This window comes from Ambystoma mexicanum, chromosome 12 (assembly GCF_040938575.1).
Source record: "Ambystoma mexicanum isolate Mex_15411 chromosome 12, UKY_AmexF1_1, whole genome shotgun sequence".
NCBI lineage: Eukaryota > Metazoa > Chordata > Amphibia > Caudata > Ambystomatidae > Ambystoma > Ambystoma mexicanum.
Window position 1 is genome coordinate 58,086,907 of NC_090936.1, and position 24,372 is coordinate 58,111,278.

General features: G+C 47.1%; 1 protein-coding gene across 5 annotated transcripts in view; it reads left to right on the plus strand.

The window, feature by feature from the left end:
• Positions 1-24,372, plus strand: part of CNTN1 (contactin 1) — a 1,316,193-nt gene that overhangs the window by 740,962 nt on the left and 550,859 nt on the right. For all 5 annotated transcript variants that reach the window (XM_069627984.1, XM_069627985.1, XM_069627983.1 and 2 more), the window contains 3 exons: positions 6,627-6,842; positions 9,347-9,443; positions 9,566-9,747. In XM_069627984.1, the coding sequence (XP_069484085.1) occupies positions 6,627-6,842; positions 9,347-9,443; positions 9,566-9,747 (495 nt within the window). The remainder of the gene's footprint in view (positions 1-6,626; positions 6,843-9,346; positions 9,444-9,565; positions 9,748-24,372) is intronic.

The following is a 24,372-nucleotide window of genomic DNA, read 5'->3' on the forward strand; positions in this document are numbered from 1 at the left end:
CCCTCCCATATAGGGTTTCGTAGAAGCTAGCAAACTTCTCAGCTATGCGTTCTGGATCTGATCTTTCCCCCTCTTCCCCACTTACAATTCTTGTCACCCATCTCTCAGCCCGCTGACCTCGGAGTTTGACTGCCAACATGGCGTCGGCCTTGTCGCCTTTTTCGTAATATTTTTGGCATAGGTGTTGGAGTTCAGCTACTGTTTTGCCCACATCTAGTTCCCTCAATTCTTGCCTCTTCCCTCTTGCAATGCCCAGGTCCCTCTCCATCTCCCCCTCCCCCTTCCCTTCCGACCTCTCCAGTGTGAGAATCTCAGACCTCACCCTGTGGGCCAGGAGAGTCCTCTCGCTCTTTTTGGAAGCCCCTTCACTGATCAACCTACCCCTCCAGGTTGCCTTCGCCACCTCCTCCCATACTATATTCCGGTCGACTTCTCTGGTATCGTTTAGCTCGAAATATTCTCTGATCACCGTTGTCATCTCCTCTTTAAAGACTGCATCCCTAAGAAGGAAGTCGTTACATCTCCATAGGGATTCCCTGGGTTTTAGGCCCGATATGCTAATGTCAGACCAGACCAGGTCGTGGTCCGACCAACTGACTGGGCGGATCTCAGAGGCTTCTATTCTGCTCATGTACTGATGCCCCGTGAATAGATAGTCCATTCTTGTCCTCGTACCGTGGACTGCGGAGTAGAAGGTGTTTCCCTTCCCCATTGGGTGGCGCTCCCTCCATATGTCCACCAGTCCCTGCTCCCACATTAGGTCCCGAAGCCCTCCATTTGGTCGTCCCCCTCTACTACCTGGTGGAATGGCTTTACCACTATGGTCCAACTACCAATCAGCCCACATATTGAAATCCCCCCCAGGAGGAGTAGCCCTTCCGCTCTGGTCGACACCTCCCCAAGGACTTCTTGGATGAATCCCATCTGACCCACATTAGGGCAATACATGGCGGCTAAGGTGATTCTGGAGTTATGTAAATTGCCTGATACTATCATTGCTCTGCCGTCCTCCCTTCCCCATCGGGTTACCTCGGTCAGTTTATGGTTCATGTGCAGTATAATCCCGACACCCCCTCTCTTAGTGTGGCCGGATGCCCAGAAGGTCTGACCCACATGAGATCCCGGGACAGCCCTCTCCTGCCCCTTGACTGTCCTAGTTTCTTGTACAAAGAGAATGTCAACTCTCGCATTTTTCATTTCCCTCCCCAAAAGAGAGAGCTTCGTTGGGGAGTTAAGCCCCTTAACGTTGAGGGAGCCTGTTCTATGGGTCTCGGCCCGGCCCTTCCTCCCATTGTCTGTCATTGGTTCCTTGCCTTGTGTTCATCTTTTCCCCCGGTCCTGTGGGAGTTGCCCTGTTCCCTTTTGGAGCTGGATTGGGTCTGGACCCGAGGACCCCTATCCCAACCTCCCTCCCCTCCCCCCTCACTCCTCCCTTCCCCGTTCGGGGCACCTGCCAACGGGCAAGACACCAGGATGAATGTGTATCCATACACCACAGGTCTCTCCATAAACTCTGTATCCCCGGCCGGTATTGCCAACGTAATGTCCTTGCTTTCCCTGATGGGAAGTCTTTATTCGCCTAGTCCTCCCCTGCCACTGACGTTTGGGTAGTTGGTTTCCTGAATTTTCTTCTGCCCTTTGTCTTCTTCTTTGTGGACCAGGGGCCCTCAGGTTGTCTCCGGGGATATGGCCATGCTTGTGTACCTTCTTCGTTTCCCTCCTCCGGGATGTCGCCCTTGAGTACTCGGGGAACTTGCGTGGCTTCTTTGCCGCTAGTCACCCTATAATCCACGCCAGTTCGTTCGAAGGAGAGGGCAAATGGGAATGACCATCTGTATCTTATGTCCTGGCTGGTGAGCCACTGGGTGAGCGGGCAACACTCTCTTCTGCGGGTGAGCGTGAGGGTGAACATGTCTTGATAGATCTTAATTGTGTTGCTTTCGAAAATAAAGCTCTCAAGCCTTTTCGTCTTCTCCAGGACCTCCATTTTCTCTCTATACCGGAGGAATTGCACCACAATGGACCTTGGGCCCACTCCTCCACCCCCTCCACCTCGAAGTGCTCTCTCCAGTTGGACTTCTTTGCCCCCTTCTAATGTAAAGAGTTGGTCGATCAGACCTTGAACTTTCCTCCCCACATCGGCCGCCGTCTCCCCTCTTTGCTGGGTCACGCTTATTATGCGTAGGTTATTTCAGCGTTCCCTTTTTTCGAGGTCATCCATCTTCAGAATTATGTCCTCCTCTCTCATTTCAAGGTCTGTTAGCCTCGCCTCGTATTTCATGTCCAACAGGTCTGTCTGGAGGTGGTTATTCTCCATTCCTTTCATTGTTTCCTCCAAGCTGTTCACTCGTCTTTTGAGGTCCACTATAGAGGCCTGTATGTCGGTGCGGATAGCTTTAATTTCCTGGAGGATGTCCTTGAGGTCATCCTTCGTTAGTGCTGCAGAGGGGGGGAGGGCATGGTGGCGCCGTAGATCTCACTCGGAGCTATCTGCGAGCGACGAAAGCGTTGGAGGGAAACGATTGCCCCGGTGGCTGTGCGCCTCTCCAGGATGTTGCTCTTTTGGTGCCTCTTGGTGTGGTGCCTCCAACAGGGCGGTCCCATTGGAGTCTCAGGGTTCAGCAGGGAGGCCCCGGCCCCTCTTCGTTGTCGGGGTACCGAGTATCTGGCTATACGCCTTGGTATTATGCGGCGGGGCCTGTGGGGCCTCCAATGATTGAGGCCGTAGCCTACTTAGTATTGTAGGCCTCTGCTATATCAGCTGGGGAGATATGGTGCCGCTGGTGAGGTGGTTGCCGCCTTGTCCCTCCTTTTTGGGGGAGCTGGAGTAAGAGTTATAGCTCTGGGAAAGTCGCAGGGGGTAGATGGGGGGGGCATGACCCCACCACTGTTTCCTCAATGTTCCACTTTCCCCCTCCGTCTCCTCACCTCTCCGTTGTCATCCTCGGTGCGGGCCGGCACTCTGGCCCAGGCTCCTCCTCTCGCCGGCACCGCCGCATATCAATGGCCCCGCAGGCCTCCTTGCTCTGGGGTGGGCTGGGGGGCCCTCCCCACTGGTCGGATGGGGGCTCTTCGGGTCTCACCGCGCGCCCTCCTTAGCACGTGGGCCTCCGCTTGTTGAGGGCGGGCGAGGGGCCCGAGCTGTGTCGTGAGCGCCGTGGCGCCCAGAACTCGATCTCCCGCTGTATTCCGAGGGCTCGGGGGTGGAACTCCGACCCCCCGGTCCCACCGTGGCCTCCCAGGGGGCCGATGGCACGGCAATGCAGGACGCACCCGGGGTCCCCAGCGCGCAATGGTCCAAGGGGCCGACGTCCCCTTTGGTCTCCGTTCGGGCTGCTCGGCTCGAGGCGCGAGTTGGGAGGACTCCCCCTCTGTTCTGGTAGGCCGCTCTCGTGGTCGTCGGTGGTGTTGGCCTCCGCTCACCTGCTCAGGTATACCGCCTATGAGTGGGGGGCTCGGATTGTGCGTTTCTCCGCCACCGGGCTCCTGCAGATCGCTGTCTCGGCGGGGTATGGATCACCACTCGACACGTCCGGGGCTGTGGGCGCGGTAGTGCCGCTTCCCGCGCTGGATCTCCAGGCGCGTCCTGTGGGCGCAGGGGGGTCCCCGACACTTCGGACCCCACCACGGTCCCCCGTGGGGTTGATGGCGCAGCTAGGGGTACTATGCCCGGGGTCTCAGCCATAGGCTGATTGCAGCCATTGGCGTCCTTCAGAGATCCTTCCCCTGGCACCTTGGTTCCGGGCTATGTTGGGTTAGGTCCCCTGGTCCACGACCTCGGTAGGACTAACCACCCAGGGCGCACGTCTTCTCCGGCTTCGCCAAATAATCCTGGCCGGGGATTGGAAGAGCACACTAGGCCCTGTGGGGCAGGAGGAGCGTGAGCCTTACATGTCTGGCATGCTCCACGCCCCCTGGTGGTCTCCCACAGAGCACTTTTAAGATGAACCCTACCTTCAGTCAGTGGCTGAGGTACCTTATCAGTGGGTGGGCACATTAGGATATTAAAGGGACAAACCATCAAGAGCGACGCAGGAGTTGGAAGTATAAGGAGTGAGCTTATGCATGTTAGAGCAGGCAGGAGGGGCGGAGCAAGAGAGAGAGCAGGAAAGAGCAGAGGGAGAGGGGAAGTGGTGAGGATAACATTAGTGAGAGGAGGAACTGATAGAGGTGCAGATGAGAGGTGGTGAAGAGTACAGAGAGGAGAGGAGAGGAGGTAGTGCCAAACGTGGTGTAGGTGAATACTGCGGAGGAGGTGAAGAATGTAAAATGTTAATTCAGGGCCCCAAAAATGTCCCTGTATGTCAGTCATTGGCCCCCATTACAAGTTTGGCGGTGCAGGAAAAAAGTGGCGGTAATTTTGTTACAGCTACTTTTCCTGCACCGCCAAACTACACGTTTGTGGTGGGGGTTGACTCATTTACCTCCAGCAAAGAGCTGGAGGTAAATCAGGCCTCCACTGGCGGTTTCCCCATGGAGTCTTATGCCACTCCATGAAAAGGGGAATTACTGCTGTTGCCGGCACCTCAAATAATCTGGAGATTCCTGGACATCAGGCACCGGTAACGGAATTACCGGCTAGATACCGGAAAACTCCTAATGAGGGTCAATATGTTCCACAGGCCAATTTGTTGCTCATGGCATTTTGACATCTTTTGGGTGAATTGAACAAAGATGGGTGGATTTTCACGAGACTAACAAAGGACCACCAGTAAGACCAGACGTCAGCTAATCATCGAGCCTGGTACAAATCCGTCTGGCTGTTTTTTCCTGCTATGGGGAGAGCAAAAGTTGTCCTATGAGAATTACCTTTAGAAAAGCAAATTTTGGGACCACCTTGTAACTTTCCTCCTTCCCGGATGGAACAGTGCAAATACATCCAACAATTTCAGAATAAGGTATACATTTCTTTGGGAAAGCTTTGTGCAGTTTAATTGAATGGTGCTACAGTTATTAGAATCTCAAAATGCTAAGGGGTTGTCCAACTTAACCATAACTACAGGGTTTCCATTGTGCATAGATGACTCTCTCTATATGTATATATATATATATATATATATTACTCTAAATTAAGATGAATTGTGTTTTGTATATAAATGACTCCATGGACTACTATATAAAATGGCTCCAGAGGAATATATGCTTCTGCTCAAAGCAGTCTTCCATAGCGATACCATAAGTGAAGTGGACTTTCCGAAGTGCTTCCTATGCTGCAGTTCTATTTCATGGTCTCTTGAACACGTGTCCAATCTTCACAGAGCTTGAAGTGGATAAAGGCAATGCCTTCATGAATCATTCTTTGAGTCCTGCGAGCAGTCAGTGCTTCTGTACTCTGCTGCGGTACATTGAAGTGGCAACTCTTTCTCCACCTTCCCCCTGCTCAATGAGATACAGAGGAGGCGCGCTGTAGAGCTGTCGGGATCAGAGGGATATTAACTGAGCTAAACCTACTGCAGTGAATAAAAGCCGCTGCAGTCGCTACAGAGTGAGAGCGCAAGGACGGTCCCCAGGAGTCATGCAGAGATCAGAAACCATGCAGTAGTTTCAACGTACTCTTACAAAATGCCAATATCTATTGAAGTATCAATTCTATTTTGTGGCTGTCTAAATGACACCAGGAAATATACTGGTGCCAGACTATATATTCAATATTTCTATTAGATGAACTCTATCCGATTAGTGATGTCAATTTCACAAGAGTGTGGGAGCCCTTCTACTGAGAACGAACATGGTTCAAATAACCTGTTCAATGGAATCTCTTCCAATCAGGAGGGTCTACAGCCACGCTTTAGCTCACAGCATCCTTCACAGAGGAGAATATCCATTTGCATATCAGTCTGGCCCCACCCACAAGGGCAGTCCAGCATCGAAATGCTAGGCATTTCTCCTCCGAACAAGACTACCATCAGCAACCCCAGGCACGTGTTTCGGCCTTGTTGGGCCTCCTCAATGAGGTGAAGCTGAGCCTCTCTAAGGTGCAGTCTCGGAGTTAAAGCTTTTTAACAGGCTTTTAATTGGATGGATTACTAAGATGTACTTTTCTTTAGTGTTGTGAAGCTTTTTATGCCATTTCTTTCTATTTTTATGCAAAATAAAAAAAAATACAAATAAATGCAATGATTTGCTGTCTCTGTTCCCCTTCTTTTATCACTGATTAGTATTATAGACAGTCTCTAACATACCACGTTCACCACGTCCCTATTTCCACTGATCCTGAAACACAAATGTTAAGGCATTTATTTTTGATATGAGTAAATCCATTTCTCATCACAGGAACCTCCTGGGATCTGATGAGAGAGTGACTAATTCATGAAATGTCTGTGAAAGCTATAATAGGCGATATGTATACACGTGACCCAGAATCACCCGCAGCCTACAGGTAGAATGTTAAATGGAAGTACTCAAGGCGGCCACTGGTTCTATGAAGTCGTGTAAATTAATCCCTTTTAAAGTATTATCTTTTGGTGCTATTTTTAAAACTGAAACTGGGGGGGCGGTTATGATCAATCATGTTCCGGAACTACAGAGGTGAAACATTGCATTTCACTGCTACACAATAAAACCTAACATGTTAGCATTGTGTAATTTGTATCTTTATTCGAGCTATGTCTTTATTTTTATCTTAGATGATCTTGTTTATCACTGGCTTCTGAATGACTTCCCGACATTCGTGGTTTTCGATAATCGCAGATATGTGAGTCAAACGAACGGTAATCTCTACATTGCTAAAGTTCAGGCTTCCGACAAAGGCAACTACTCCTGCCTCGTCCAAAGCCCCTCCATCACCAAGAGTGTGTTCAGCAGATTCATCCCACTCCTGCCGCTTAGCCCCCAATCAGATGGTAAGTGCTCCTTCTACTATCCTGCGGGGCAATACTACTTTGCATTCATTCCTATTGTACACAAACCTCATATATCTTGGGCAGGCAGTCTTTTGACTGCCAACATTTGTGCATGCGTCAAAAACCCCGAGCACCGTCTCGAAAGCCTGCCCCCCGCAACATGCGTTGGCATCAGTCAGAACCATGAATTCACAGCTGCGGGGAGCGGGCTTTTTTTAGACATGTTAAGTGTGCCAAGGGACAGGAGGGTGTGAGCGGTGTATGCAGGTGCTGGGAGCGAAAGAACACAGCAGGCATGTGGGGGAGGGGTGGTGGTTGGGGAATAAGGAGGGGGGTGGGGATAGACCCAGACATTGGATCACGCCAAAGTGGAAGGGATGGGATTCGAGGGGTGAAATCCACTGATGTCGACACAATCCCACCCATTAAAAGGCACTCCAAATTGATTTTTAAGAAAGCAGTCTTATTTTGGGTGTGGGATTGAGCGCATGGTTTTTTGACATAAAACTGTGTTTTGGGGATTTATGCGACTGTAGCTTGGTGTAGGCAAGCTATTTGAAAGTAATACAATGAAACTGTATTTTCTATTGCATCTAAAAAACAAAGAACAATTTCATTTAAAACATTTACATTTAAAACTGATGAAATTGGGATGTCTGGTCTTTGGCGTTAGTAGATGGGCAAAGGAAGTTCTATTTCAATATGATCACCAGGTGATGGCGCTAGTGGTTAACATAGGTGCAAACATGATCTAGAGAAGTTTGAAATGAGGGTAGAAAGTTGATGGGGAGCAGCGTCTAGGGTTTGAGGAGATAGAGTGGGTTATGAGCTGAAGGGGAAGGGGAATTGTAAGACGTCCCTCTATTTGTTTAATTGCAACAAAATCCTGAATTTAAAGAAAATGTGCAAGTTTTTAAAATGTAGATATTTTTACCTTACACTAAAATGTATTTCAAGATGCTGATTAGATGAAACTGACACACAGAATGTGTAATTTGCAATGTTCCAAATAGTTAATATGGAGATGAACTCTCATGTCCATGTTTTTAGAATAAAATGTGAGGGGTCTTTGCATAAGTGTAACATTTTATAAGTATTATTTTGGATTATCTTTACAAAATAGGGTAAATCAATGTTTTATTTTGATTTTTTTCTGTTTCCTCTTCCTTGCACGTTTTTTCAATCAATTTTGGAAAAGATAAAATGGCAATACTAAAAATAAAATTTTAATATGTTAGACAATGTAGCAACACACAGCCATTCTTGTACATATGTAAAAACAGGCCACCAAATTTACACGGATGCATCAAATTGAACTATCTCTTGTCTGGATGACTAGGTAAATATGCACACATTCACAATGCAGCTACTGTAATTGTGAGAGTAAGATAGGGAAGTTTAGAGTACATAGGAAAACTTGAAGCAAACAATTCATTTACTGAAAAAGCAGTGATTTTTAGAGTCATAGAACTTTTTCGATGTTTTCCTTGCAGTGTTAGATTATGTTTAATTTACCATTGTATTATTCAGTCAGCCATTTTCAGAATGTGGTATAGATGATTGTTAAGACTGAATTAGATCTTGAGCAATTTGGAATTTTTATAACTAACAATCCAAGCAAGTCCCTCACTAGCTTTAAACAGTTATTAACACCTGGGTAGATCCCACCACCCCAGGTTTCTGAGGAACAGGGAGGGCAGCTTTTGCGGACTGGTGGGGGCAGCAAATATGAGGTTAGGGGTGAGATTGAGCCAGCAGGCAGTACTACCACGTGTCTGCCTCATCGGTGTCATATCATTGAGAGAGGAATTATTTTCACATCTGGTAAGAACAAAGCGTGTGGTGGATAAAAGCGCAATATATGCACCAAATGTTTTTTAATCCATAGCTGTAATCCAACCACTGGGGTGTGCAGTCAGTGTAGACTGACTTAGTTGATGTCTGCAGCATCCAGACAGGAAACCAATATTTCACTGCCTTCTCATAGGACATGATGTCCGAACAAGATCATGTGACCGAAAAGGCTGGTGCACAGTGCCTCCTAACTAGCTCAGCAGCCTATGCAGTTTCCTAATTTTCCCAATGGAAATATAAAGTTTGTTGTGAACGCTAAATCTGAATACATGATTGACAACTTATTTCCTTAAAGACTTTCCATAGTGAGAACCTCATCACTGTTTGAGCGTTTTATTTTCCAATCACGAGTCAACTGCGATCTGCACAATGCTTGAGCCATAAATAAAGAAAATCTGCATAGCATAATTGTTGTTATAGTTTCACATACTGAAAATAAAAATGATCAGCCCTCGGAAATCCTACGTTCATCCTTACTCTGGCAGTTCTGTGGCAATGGATACCCTGCATGAAATGACACAATCTGCTAAACAGCTGTGTTAAAAATATTTAAACCCTTCTAAGACTTTCTGGATTGCAAGTTAAAAGTCTAGAATTCACTTTAATTGTTTTTGAAAGTACTGACCTTTTGCAATTTCTTCCTTTCTTAGCAGTCAGAAGGTATCCAGCCGATATAAAGGTCACTTTCAAGGATGTCTATGCATTAAAAGGACAAAACGTCACACTTGAGTGTTTCGCTCTTGGAAAGTAAGTATATTTTCTCAAAACACTAACCATTAGAACGTGTATTTCTGGTAATTTAAAAAAGAAATACATGTTGTAGTTTTAATATTTGAATCTGCTGCATTCTTACTCGTCTTCGTTTAAAGCCCTGTACCAGTGATTCGATGGCAAAAGGTTGATGAGCCGATGCCAGCCACAGCTGAGATAAGCATGTCGAACGCTGTCCTCACCATCTTCAATATCCAGCCGGAAGACGCGGGATCGTACGAGTGCCAAGCTGAAAACATTAAAGGAAAGGACAGTTATCGGGGAAGTGTTTACGTGCAAGGTAGATAACAATTACATTTCAATATCCGTGGAAATTGTTGAAATGGAAAATTGATGGTGTATTTAGTATTGCGGTACCAAGGTCAAAATGAATGCACAATGGCTCCAATGGTAATTAAACCCTCCCAAACATTGTTGGTATTGAAACAAAGGCAGCCTATTTTAATTCTTGATTAGATACCCAATATGGTACTGTTGAGTTGTTTAACCACAGTTATCTTAATCTTGACAATACTCCTCTTCTATTTCCAATATGTTTTTGAGTGTGGGATTTGGAGAAGGATGATTATGTAGTAATTCAGTAGCACTTGAAGAAACTGCTAATTTCATACTTTGTCAATTTTACTCTTCCAATTTGGTTGAAACAGTTTGTGGCACAGGAGACAGACCAGACGGGTTACAGCAATAATCAATTATGAGGTTTTTTATCCTGATTTTGATGCAGTTTGTGTCAGACACCAAAAAGCTTTCTTGGCTCTGCAAATTGCTGCATCTCTGAATGATATTCAGCCTGCTTCATACGATCCTTAAATTGCAGCGCTGACTGTTAAATTTAGATTATAATGGTCCCACAGTGTTGGTAGCTTTCAAGCTGGAAAACAGGTTAAGTGACATGATACGATATGATATGACATTTATAACGCGCCTATACACAAGTATTTCAAGGCGCGACGAGGCAAGGGAGGGGAACAGAGGTAGGAGAAAGACAATGATCTTACTAGGCCTAGTGACATTGAGATCGCGCAAGTTTAGGGGAGGAGAAAAGTGCAAGGGGCAGGTGAGAAAAGGCGATTGCCGTACAAGGAATCAAAAACATCAAGTAGTGCGGCCAGCAGGTAGCAGGTGCAAGCGTTAAGTGCAGACAGCAGGTGTCCAATAAGTGCAGGTAAGGGTCCTGTAGGGTTGCAGGTACAGACCCAAGTGCAGGGGTTGCCAGGAGGCAGTGCAGGTGTGCAATTGGGTGGGCAGGGACCTGGGCCCGAATTCAGAGGGTAGCCAGGTGACCAATGCAGTATCAGACAGGAGATCAGCAGGGTAGAGGAAGAGAGAAGGTAGAAGCAAAGAGGAAGGTCTTGAGGTGCTTCTGGAACCGAAGATGGTTCCTCTCAAGTTTCAGAGAGGCAGGGAGGCTGTTCCAGAGGGAGGCACAAGCCGAAGGAAGAGATCTACTCCCAACTCGTTGCTTGGAGAAGCATCTGACCCTGAGGGAGTTTGAGATGGAGAAGCAAAGAGCTCCAGTAGGAAGATATTTCCAAAGAGCGAGTTGGAGGTATTGCGGCCCTAGGCCCCAGAAGGCCTTGTGGACAATGCAGAGGGTCTTGAACTTGATCCTTGCAGCCACCGGAAGCCAATGGAGAGATTTCAGTGCTGGAGAGATACGATCCCCGGGATGGAGTCCCTGGATAACTCTGAATCCTGTTCTGGATGAGTTGTAGAGGGCGGAGAGTAGAAGCAGTCAGATTTAAAAAAGAGACTTTTGCAGTAATCCCGCCTAGAGAGAACCAGAGCTCTGGAGACAGCTTCTGGGGGAAGGCGAGTAAAGGAAGAATACCCCTGAGGAGGTACAGTTGATAGTTCGACTTCCTTGAGATATCTAAGATATGAGGAGAGAAGAGGAGTGTGGAGTTGAAGATGACCTCGAGGTTCTTAGCCTCACGGGTGGGAGCAGGAAGAAGGCCAAGGTAGGCCGGCCAGAGAGTGACAGGAAAGGAAGGTACAGGTGTGCCGATGAGGAGGCTCTCCGTCTTACTGGCATTAAGGCAGAGATCATTAGCGGCACACCACTCCTGGATTGCAGACAGACAATTAGAGATGAGAGAGGGAGAAGAGGCGGCAGAGGGGAGTGTCATCCGCATAGCACTGAAAGTAGGAGCAGAGAGCAGCAATGTGTTGTGCGAAAGGTGCCAGGTATTGGTTGAAAAGCCCAGGAGAAAGGTTAGACCCGTGGGGAACATCTCAGAGAGAGAGATAGAGGAGAGGGAGGACCCAAGTTGGACCCGGGAGGGTCGGTCTGAGAGGAAAGAGCCAGGCCAGGGCCTGATCAGTGATACCCAGGTTAACATGGAGACGGTTGAGCAGGGTGGCTTTGTTGACCCGTGTTAAAAGCAGAAGACACATTGAGTAAGATGAGGACAGAGGAAAGCGGTTTTTGTGTTTCTGGTTGCTCTGAAGCCAGACTGATGGTCATGGAGACAACCAACAGATTCAGTGTGAAGAGTAACCTGGGAGATGGCCAGCGTTTCTAAGAGTTTGCCAGGGAAAGGAGTGATGGAGATCGGGTGATAGTTGGCCGGGCAGGAGGGGTCGACTGAGGGTTTCTTGAGAAGAGGGTGCATGAGAGAGTGCTTCAGGGGAAAAGAGAAGGATCCAGTGACGAAGGAGTGATTGCAGAAGTCGGCCAAGGCTGGAGCGAGGGTGTTAATGTGGTCCTTGATGGTTTTGGAAGAACAGGGAAGAACCAGTTTTGATGCGACTTTCACAGATTGGACTTGTCTAGAAACCTCGTCAGGGGTGAACAGAGAAACGGCAGAGAAGGAGAGAGCAGAGGTGGCCGCAGGGGGGCCAAAGGTAGAGGAGAGAGTAGAGGGAGAAGGAGGAGAGGACTAGAGGGTGGAGAGGATGCCCTGGGTTTTAGAGATGAAATGGGAAACCAAGGCCGTACAGAGGCCCTGGGAGGGGACAGGAGAGGTCGAGACTGCAGCAGGATTGGCCAGCTCCTTGCAGATTTTCAAGAATTTGGCCGAGTTGTTAGATGCTGCATTGACGCAGGCTTGGATGTGAGCTCTCTTCTTAGTGTTGACAGAGAGCTGGTATTGCCTTTGAAGCAGGCAGCAAGCCAGTTTGAAGTGGACACTGTCATGAACCGCCACTCGGTGCGATGGACTCCTACAAAAAGGACACGCCCCCTATGCGCTCCGCTCTCAGCGCTCCTGTGCTAGTGAGCGGCTAGTGTGCCTTGCGTTCCTTCCTCGTATCGCTTTTCCGATACTTTAATCCTTCTCCCCTTCATTTCCGGACACCGGAGCGGTTACTGCTCTTCCAGGCCGCTCCCTCCTTCCTTCCTGGCTCCCTTCCTTGCTCCGTGCATACACCCTGCTTGTTTATCTTACGAGCAGCAACTTCCTTCCTGGTTCCGCGCTTATTCCTGAACGTAGTCTACCCTTGCTTCCCAGAATCCTGAACTCTTCCTCTGTCTCCATCCACATTCCACACTGGATATAGAGGACCACCGGCCGTACCTGTTCAAGTCCAGGACTTCTCGGAAATTAGAGAAACCCACAAAGAAGAGAGCGGCGAAAGACAAACAGGTAGGATTGGGGGTTGAGTGTGACAGACACTGCCTGCCATATAAGGAACAAATAAAAGCACTAGCTGCATTGCGTGTTGTTCTGTGAGGTGATACTTAGTGGCTCATAGGACACCACCAGTACAGTAAAGGTGGTGATTGATAGAATGACTCGACATCAGCATTTTTGGTCCCATTCCAGTAGAGCTAATTCGGACGTTTCCATGCTGCCATTTGGATTTCAATGATACTTTCCTTGGAAGCTGCTGGATCAGAACTCTATTCTCCGGGTATATGAAGGTTGACTGGATGTTTTTCTGCTCCCACCATGGCTTGTATGCAACAGATAAATCCCTGTTCAGTGTATTTGTCACAATAGGTGGAGTCACGTCATCTCTTCTATGTATAACTTGTTAAAATCCCCAAGTAAATGATCAATATTTGGTACGGATTTGATGCATTTTCCTGAGTGTACATTTTTCCAACTCTGGTTGTATAATACCTATTACTCTCCACAGTAAACTTCAAGGCCACAACTATTCCACTGTTGTCAAAATCTGAATATTCTGTTTTGTTTTTCTGCTTATTGAGCGTATGCCATTCTATATTGTAAACATTCGGTTAAAAAAATCTTAATTTCAAAATATGTTATGTTATTGGGCATTTGTATAGCACATTTTACCATTGGTAAGGTGCTAAAGGTTTTACATTATTTGTCGTTATTCAAATGACTTTGTCTTAGCTTGATGTCCAGTTTTGTTCAACTAAAACTCTATCAGTTTTTTCAAATTAAATCTTTGTATGAAAAACTCTTTAAATAATTCCAAACCTCTGTGTGGTTGTGTGTGTGTGTGTTGGTATATTTTTATATCTGTACCTATATCTTTATATCTATCTATAGATAATTACAAATAAGGCTTCATTAATTTGGAAACGTTGTTCTGTATATTGTTACATATAATAACCATAATCACCACTGCATGACGTTCATGCATTTTTTTCACCAGAGGTGCATAACTTAACCTGCAAGCCTAGAGCTAGTTGGATAGCTGTGCAACCTAAAAGAATTCTTGATTTGTGACAGAATTCCAGAAAACTATTTCCCATAGTCCAGAAAAAAGAACAATGAAGTAGAGAAAGTTGTATGTTTCTCAAAAGATAATGTGTATTTGTGTTCCTGTTTGTGCTTAAAATACCAGAGAACCATAATTGATAAAACAGCTTATCACCTTGTAAATGCTGGCAGTGTGACTGAATTATCGCGTTCACTTCCTTCTGGAGCTTCAACATCTTCTGAAATTTGCTACAGTTCTTGATATTTTATTATTTCTGAAAGAAAGGTGTTGATGATTATTAATATTCTGCAGAATGAGGTTTGGCATGGATTCACATGCTCATGAATATTCCCCATCGTCAGGCTGGGAATTCTCGGTAAAAGAATAAACAGTTTCACTTTCACTTAAAAGCGGTATTTATGCTCTAAATCAATCACTGCCCTGTGGGTCATACTGACCCCATCCAAATGACAGTCCTCTCCGTAGGCCCCTCCTCTGGAAGGCATCTTCAGATTTGTACTGCTCTCTTCAGTGTTAGGAGACCTTATGTTTGCTCTCCAAGCTATTTGTATGTTTTTTTCGAAAGGAAGCCTATGTGCTCTTTTCTTCATCTGCCGACAGCGGGGACCCGTTGTCGACGAAGTTCTGCACCCCTGAAGGGCGAAAATCCATCGAGATTCTACAAGGTCATTTTGGGCCTAATTCGCGCTCTACGACCATGATGGAGGAGAAGAAGTAGGTCTCTCTTCAGGCCCTGCACCAATTGTGGGCTATGGAATGTGTTTGTGAAGGACAAACACCTGCAATGCCTCTTCTGCCTGCACCCGGACCACAAGGTGGTAGAGTGCGACATATGCCTCGGTTTCTCCAAGAAAACGATGAAAGACAGGCATAGTAGGCTGTTAACATGGCTTAACACGAACAAGGCCTCTGACCCGTGCTCCGAGCAGGGTCATGCCTCGTGCAGGACAGGCCGCTTTGTGGAGCGGTCTTCAACGTCCTTTGAGGGCGCCTCATCTGTGGGGGCCCAAGATAAGATCAAGAGCCACAAGTCTGTCCACTGGGTTTGCTGTGGAAGCAGGTCCCAAAGTGGATAGGGCGAGATCAGAATCACCTTCCGCCTCCATTGCCAGCATAGGCATAGCTTCAAGCTTCTCTTCAAAGAGGAAGTAATCTACCCCGGCTTAACTACGGGAGAAATCTGAGAAGCTGCAGACGGAGGAGAAGAAGGCTGTGCAGTCCAAGCACGCTCAACCGGCACATGCGAAGATCCCGTCGGCAACTCTATTGATGGCGACTACTACCACGGCAGCTACGGGTGCTGATCCTACGAGGGCAGCTCCCACGGCTCAGAAAGTGTCCCTTCCCCCAAGGTGCGACACCGCAGCAGTGACTTTGGCAAAGTCTGCAGGCACACCAGAAGTGGTGAAACCGGTCCAGGCCCCGGTTCAAGACCCCAAGGGGGAAAAAAGGGGTGGTGCCCTGAAACAGCCCCCCCCCCAGGCCGTCACCAAACCATGGAGGTCTCATCCACGGACAATGAATATCAAGAGTCTTTTCATACGGTCCACAAGGACATTGAAGAGGATGACGACGTTGACGGCGTAGGGTCTTATATTCCTGTTGTGCCTTCTCAGCCAAGGGACATTTCCTTGGATATTCTGTCGACTCTACACACCTTGGTGTCAGAGATCCAGATGAGAATGCCTCCGGCACCGGTACTTGTGATACCCGAAGTCCCCGATCTGCCTCCAGTGACGAAGAGGAAGTGTCATCTGATGCCCCCATACCAACCACGTCGGGCCCTGTCTCCCCCAGCAGACCCAGACACGGGTACGAGAACGGATACGGCCACGATGACGGATGATGGCGAAGACATCGTCGCAGCAGACAGTGAATCGCCACATTTGGATGCTCCACATAGGGTGTCCCCACCGGATGAAGTGGGGTCGTTCCACTCCATGATTGCCAGAGCATCCAAGCTATTCCAGCTGGTGCCCAAGGAAACCAAGAAGGAGGGCTTCTTGTATAAAAGGCACAAGGCCAAGATGAAGATGATCCTGATGGTGCCTTTTCTGGATGATGTTTGGGAGGAAGGCCTGGACCTTATGAAGAACTCTTGCCCAGCTCCAGCCAAGCGATAAAGGCTGGAGAAGAAATATAGGGTGCCGGACTCCGTACCCAAGTGCCTGAGGTCGCAAAATCATCACCGGAATCGGTGGTGTCAGCAGCCGGGTGGAAACGGTTGGCTAACCCGTCATCTTCGGTCCATCCAGACAACGAGGGGAAACGGATGGACGCCATGGAAAAGAAGGGGATTTACACAGTGGCGTCCACTATCAAGGCGGCCAACGCACTGGCGAACCTGGCCAGGTATGACAGGGAATTGTGGAACAAGCTAGGACCGATCCTGGAGTTCCTGCCTGACGACGAGAAGATGGAAGCCCTCGCTCTCTTTCAGGAAGCGGAAGTGGCATCGGATCACGCCAACATAGTGACATTGAATGTCACCGACAGTGTAACGCTTACCTTAGACTCTGCGGGAACACCACTCCAACTGGCCTCTTCTCTTTTCTCAGAGTGCGTTGTTACCCTTTCTCTCTCTCTTTTGGCTGAAACTATTTTCAAGTTCACAAAGGGTCTAAGAAACAACTAGAGAAAATACCAGGAATTATTTTAAGGGGGCTTTCCCTGGTAACTGAGAGGAAAAGCGATTCTATCTCAATCTGTTTCTGAATCTAAGTGACTCCAATCCCCTTACCTTGAATTATGGTATGGTGAACTATCCATCCTGCAAGATATGCAGGGGCGCAGGTTCTGAAGATGGGATACTAGCTTGATGCCAGGGCACAGGTTCTGAAGATGGGATTGATAGCGCACAGAGCTGGAAAACAGTATTTTACTGACAGAGGGACAAGGAGGTTGCTATAAAGGAGAGTTCTGTGACCATAACTCTTATGGCTAATACTAAACTCAAGGCAATGTAAACACCACAGTGAATTCTAGAGAAAATACCGAGCAAACTAATATGCCTCTTTTCATCCGAATGGTAAGCAGAAAATGTTCACATTCATACACCAATTGTCAGAAATAACAATGCGCCTAAAGACACATGGATGCAGGTTTATCGAACGCTAGTTCGTTTTGTGAGGCGTCGCGACTTGTAACAGCGCATGCAGGTCGTGAGGTGAGCACTTCGTAAAAAACTAGTGAAGAATTACTGTAACAACTGCATGCCACCACAAGCGCTAATGACAACCATAAAACTCCTCACAACACCATGGTACTTGCGTTTACCTGAGGTAGTCGAGAAAACAAGTGGAACGGTTTTCTCTCAGAAACCTCACACATGTCAGGAGCTGGGGAAGGACAGGACAGTGGAGGGGCTGGTTACTGTGAAAGGACAGGGAAAAATTACTATGACAACTGAGGACAAGAAGAATGACAGAAACAAATAGGGAAATCGGAGAATATCTCTGACAGGAATCCGGACAGCGGGAAGCGTCCCTGATAACACCAGACGCAAAGCTCGGAACAAACAGAGGGAGGGGCTTAAATACTCTAGGAGCTGCAGCAACTAGACTGCTGCCTAAAATTCAAGGTGCATATTCAGACCGCCATGTTGGAAGATGAGGAAGTGGTTTTAGATCCGCTAACCCACTAAGCTATGCCTACTCTTGGACCAGGAATTGTAGGCAACCACCCAGGAAACCTTGGAGATCTTTTTAAGAGGGATACCCGTGGTCATGACAGACAGAGGGTTCTGGCAAATGGGAACAGTGTCTGCTTTCGGCGACAGTGTTGGATGAAAGCCATTCATTTCCATCAGGAGGTCCAAGCAAAGGTGCTGGACATGCCCTTCGACAGGGAAAATCTGTTTGGATAGGCCGAAGAGTCCCTCCAGGCCATCAAGTCGGATAACGAGACGGCCCGTTCCCTGGGCACTCTCCAGCAGCACCAATCGTCTTCTTTTGGCTCCTGCAGGGGAAAGTCGAGCAGCTCTTCAAATGTTCTCCACGTCGTACAGACAGCCTTCCAGATCCTCAATGCAAGATGCCTACAGAGGCCGTTCCAAGGCCATTGGTAGCGGAGGACAGTATCGCCGTCGCCAGCAGGGCAGGATGCCAGTGCCCAAGCCTGAACCGACCATGACATTGGCCCCCCCCACTCATGCACACCAGTGGGAGGCACGCTGATGAGGTTCGTCAGCGAGTGGAAAAAGATCACCACCCAAGTAAACACCCTGGAGTTCAAACCCAGGTGTCCGTGGATCCTTCTGGTTCCCGGTCAGGAGCAGCACATCCCTCAGCTCCTGGAAGAAGTATGAGCCATGCTGCGAAAAAAGAGGTGCTAGAGCTGGTTACCCAATGTTTCTGGGGCTCCAGAGTCCATTCCGACATACTTTCTAGTCAGGAAGAAGAGAGGGGGCTAGAGGCCCAATGTGGACCTACGATGTCTGAACAAATACCTAAAGTCCCAAAAGTTAAGGATGGTCGTGTTGCAACACGTACTTGGCCAGCTGGAAAAAGGAGACTTCTTGGCGTCATCAGACCCGGAGGCTGCCTTTTTCCACGTCCCCATTCACAAGAAACATCAGAAGTTTCTGCGCTTTCTGGTGCAGGGCCAGCACTATCAGTTCAAGGCCCTGCCTTTCAGCTTGAAGTGGGCCACCAGAGTGTTCACAAAATGCCTGGCACCAGTGGAGGCCCATTTGCGTCTATAGGGCATACACGTGTACCCGTACCTGGACGACTGGCTGATATGCGCCAGCTTGCAGGAGCTGGCCTGACAGACACATGGAGATGACCGTCCGGTTATTGATGGATATGGATTCCCGTCAACTATCCAAAGTCCCACTTAAAGCTATCGAAGAACGTGCTGTTGTCATGCATGCTGGACATTTTACCTCTGGATCTGGAACTCCGTCTGTACGCAGAACGGGTTATGCCCATAGAACTGCTAGACCGTTTTATTCGAGATGGAGGTTGTTTGATGTATTACCAAGAAAACAACGTCTGCATCATTCACGTCGTTGAATTCACGTGATTCAGGATTGTCACGTGTTTTACGGCAGAAAGTTCATAAGCAGCGTGGATACGTGGCTCGCTGCTTCTGATTGAACATTTTGACGTCTTGGTAGCTGAACTTTTCATCTGCGTCCTCGCATCCCGTCAGTTACTTCTTTGGCCTTCGACGTGTTCCTTCACACGCGATCTCCTGTATCTGCCTTCAGCAGATTTTGTGAGCGTGTCTTCTCACACGCGGGTTCCTGTTTCATTTGTATGCTGTTTTCCTGTCCGCGTGTAAGTTTCCGCTTTCAATCCCACGCGGATGCTGGAACTCTTCAAGCGCGGCTGTCCTGGCTGCGTATATTCGGTTTGTGTGTAAAATCACACGCGGATGCTGGAACTCTTCAAGCGCGGCTGTCCTGGCTGCGTGTACTTGGTTCGCGTGTAAAATCACCCACGGACGCTGGAACTCTTCAAGGGCGGCTGTCCTGGCTGCGTGTATTCGGTTTGCGTGTAAAATCAGACGCTGACGCTGGAACTCTTCAAGCGCGGCTGTCCTGGCTGCGTGTACTTGATTTGCGTGTAAAATCTCACGCGGACGCTGGAACTCTTCAAGCGCGGCTGTCCTGGATGCGTGTACTTGGTTCACGTATAACATCACACGCGGACGCTGGAATTCTTCAAGCGCGGCTGTCTTGGCTGCGTGTACTTGGTTCGCGTTTAAAATCACACGTGGACGTTGGAACTCTTCAAGCGCGGCTGTCCTGGCTGCGTATACTTGGCCTGTGTGTATCCAGCACGCGGTTGATTTGAACCTGTGAGGAAATAACAGGTGGACTCATTTCAATTTGCTTTGTTCCTGGTGGGAAAGGAAGGTGTATCTACAATTTTTATTTGAAGGTGTCTGTACACAGAACTATGGACGCTATCCTGTGGTGCACCAACCCGGTATCTAGCGAGAGTCTTGTGCCGTTCGGGATAAGTCTCCCTTACTAACATTCCCTCCTTTGTCGTTGGTTTTCTTTCCTGAATTTCTTCATTGACTTTGGTGCATACTCCAGTTCTAAGCCTACAGGTTAGTTAGGAGTTTACATTATTGCCATTCTATCAGAGAGGTAAGTTGAGTTTCTCATTATGCTTTATTTTTCGTAGGCTGCCTTCCTATTAATCTCCCACGCCCTTTCCAGTGATACTTCTCTCTGCCTGTTTTACCAGTCAGAGAGCTGTATCATTTGGAAGGTCTAAATTGACATCACTTCTATCAAATCGTGTGAATTCAAGGATCCGGAAGACCTCTATCAATGTATCCTTTTTGGTTACTGTATCCTTTTCATAAGATACTTTGAGGATTTATGACAGAATCAGAAGCCATGGTGGGTAGGGATCCTTTAACGGTTCTGACTAAATGAATCACAGATTTGAGAAATTAAATGATTACGGCACAGGACACATTGCGTCATCGCATGGATGTTATGCAAGACGCTATTCGGACTGCTCCTCAGTGAACACTGGCTCCAGCTGCCATTGCATCCGGATCCGGTACCCCGATACCACAACAGGAAAACCTTCAAGTTATTATGCCAACGCAGTTCCCTTTGGCTCCTCCAGAAAGGTTCACAGGAGATCCCAAAACCTATAGAACCTTTGTCAATCAGTGCCGACTCCATTTCCTGTGCCGGCCTAACTCATTTCCTGATTTAACTACAATGGCGGCCTTCGTGCTTTTCCATTTGGGGGGCACAGCTGCTGCTTGGGCTAATCCTTTATTGGAGACAAACAGTCCTTTGTTGTACGATTGTGACAAGCTTCTATCTGCCATGATCAAAGTCTTTGATATGCATTATTCTACTCAAGCCACAGATCTGGAATTGCTTAATCTACAACAAGGCAATCAAACACTATTAGCTTATATAGCCAGATTTAATCAATTAACCGCCAAGACCCAATGGCCTGAAGATATGAAAACCATGTTTTTTTTTACAAGGGTCTCTCAGAAGAACTAAAAGACGCCTTGTCTACGGTTCCTGTGGTCCCTACTGGGTTCACAGAATTGCTCGATCTGATTCTACAAATCGATGCTCAAAGAAATGCTCGCACAGCAGAGAGAAAACCATTCTTGCAAGCATCAGTCCGTTCTCAGGTACCAGCAGCCTCATCTAATGATCCTGAACCAGTGCAAATTGGTGCTGTGAGAGGCCGATTATCTAATGCAGAAAGGGAAAACCGTAGAAAAAACAATCTTTGCATGTACTGTGGTTCAGCTGAGCATTTACTGGTGGCATGTCCCAAAAAACCAGTTAAGCGTTCGGGAAACGCCAAAACCCGACACTAGAAGGAGTGCCTGTGTCGAGTGTTACATCGGACTCCCGTACCATTCCATCTTATACACCTATAGCTGTAGAGGTGACGTTACATTTTGCTGATCAAGAGTTAGTTTCCAGGGCCATGGTTGATTCTGGAGCCACAAATAATTACATCGACATTACATATGCGAAAAAATGCTCTATACCCTTGATAACCAAAAACAAACCTAAAACAGTGAGCACTGTGGATGGGTCAGTCTTGAGTTCAGGTATGGTCACTCAGGAGACTGTACCTATTCAAATGACTTTATCAAAAGGGCATTCAGAGGAAATGGTTTTTGATGTCATCGCGGCTCCTCATTACAAATTATTGCTTGGTCTTGCCTGGCTAACTCTTCATAATCCAACCATTGACTGGGTTACGGGATTGATTCAATATCCTTCTGCCTATTGCAACGAACATTGCTTTACCAGTCAAGGGGTGTCATCCATATCACATATTCTGGCCTCTATGGAGGGAGGTTTTTCTAACAGTGACGTACAACAGAGCAGTACACATATACCATGTGAATATACTGAATATGCAGATGTCTTTGACAAGGGCCAAGCAGAACAGCTGCCTCCTCATAGACAGTATGACTGTCCGATTGATCTAATTCCTGGGGCTAAGATACCTGCTGGTCGTGTTTATTCTTTAACTCCCAAAGAAGATGCTGTCTTAAAAGACTACATTGATAAGGCCCTTGATATGGGGTTCATACCGCCATCCCAATCGCCTGCAGCCTCTCCATTATTCTTTGTTCCTAAAAAAGGAGGAGACATAAGGCCATGCATAGATTACAGGGCTCTTAACAACATCACCATAAAGAACCAATATCCATTACCCTTGATAAATGTTTTGTTAGATCAACTTGGCACTTCTGTGTATTTTTCTAAATTAGATTTACGGGGAGCATACAATCTGGTTCGCATCCATGATGGCGATGAGTGGAAGACCGCTTTCAAGACGCGGTTCGGCCTATACGAATATCTGGTGATGCCTTTTGGTCTCTGTATTGCTCCAGCCACGTTTCAGTTCTTCATGAACGACATCTTCAGAGACATGATGGACCAGTACGTGGTGATATATTTGGATGATATGTTGATATATTCATCATCTTTTTCAGAACATGTAAAACATGTGTCCGCTGTTCTATAAAGGCTCAGAGAGAACAAACTCTTTGTTAAAGCAGAGAAATGTGTCTTTCATACACAGGAAGTTGAATTTCTGGATTACGATATCACCAACCACGGAGTCCGAATGAGCCGTTCCAAAATGAAAGCTATATTGAATTGGCCTATTCCACATAATGTCAAGTCTCTACAGTCATTCCAAGGTTTTGCGCATTTCTATCGCAGATTTATCCGTTCCTTCTCCAAAATAGTGGCCCCATTGACAGCCTTGACTAGTCCCAAAGTACCATTCTGTTGGAATCCGAATGCCCAAAAATCATTTGAGACACTAAAGGAAACATTTACCACTTCACCTGTACTCCAGCATCCCGACCCTGATTGTCAGTTTATTATGGAAGCGGATGCTTCCAGTGTCGCCACGGGAGCAGTTCTTTCCCAAATTTGTGCAGAAACCAAAGAGGAGCATCCAGTTGCTTTCTTTTCTCGTAAGCTAACACCTTAGGAACAGAACTATACCGTTACTGAACGGGAATTGCTTGCAATCAAGGATGCTTTTCGAGAATGGTGACATCATCTTCTTGGTGCCAAACATCAGGTGTTGGTGTATTCAGATCATCGGAGTCTTCAGGCATACAAAACTATGAAATGTCTTACTGCTCGCCAGGCTAGATGGCATATGTTTTTTGCTCAATTTGATTTCCATGTCACATATCGCCCTGCCAGACAACATGTGAAATCGGATGCTCTATCCCGCATCAGTGAGGAGGTGAAGGAAGATCCTCCGGTTCAAAATACGTTGTTGGCAGATCATGGGATATGTAGTTGTTCTGCACAGTCTTCCCTCAAACTTGAATTACAGGAATGGGTGAAACAAAATCCAAGATTGGTTCAGGAGTTGAATCTAGATATCCACAACGATTTACCTTTCACACAAGGGGTGCTTTATCTACCAACAGGAACCACTCGGAACCGGGCTCTCACTTGGGGACACGATTCAATTGTGGCAGCCCATCCTGGACAAAAGAAAACCCTTGAGCTGCTCAAGAGATGGTGTTGGTGGCCTTCTATCACACAAGATGTAATTGATTATGTTTCTACATGTTCAGTATGCATCCAATGCAAGAACACTCCCGGAAAACCAGTGGGTTTACTACAATCTTTACCTGTGCCTCACAAACCTTGGTACATGATTTCAATGGATTTTGTGGTGGAACTCCCAAGTAATAATGGTTCCAATACCATATGGGTTGTGGTAGACTACTTTACTAAATTGGCTCTTTTTGTTCCCTGCATTGGGTTACCAATAGCTGCAGTGCTGGCTGATTTATTTATCAGGCATATCCTGTTTTCTTTGGTCTGCCTTCAGTGATAATTACTGACAGGGGCTCACAGTTTGCCTCCCGTTTTTGGAAAGCAATAACCTCGGCATTACTTATTGATGATAGGATGTCTAGTGCTATCATCCCCAAACAGACGGACAGACTGAGAGGACCAATAGCACTATGGAACAATACCTGCGGTATTTGTGTCTTCAGTTTCAGTCAGACTGGATCACGGTCTTGCCAGCAGCAGAATTTGCCTACAATAATTCCTACCATAGTGCCATAGGCACTTCACCTTTCTATGCTCTATATGGGCAACACCCCAAATCCATTCCATTGGATTCCGGTTTGTCTTTGGACACTCCCGCAGCTGTTCGTAATCTCAGTGATCTAAAGAACATACAGGTGAAGGTAATACAGCAGTTGGAGCGGGCTAAAAAACAAGATAAGTACTATGCTGATACTCACAGAGAACCCG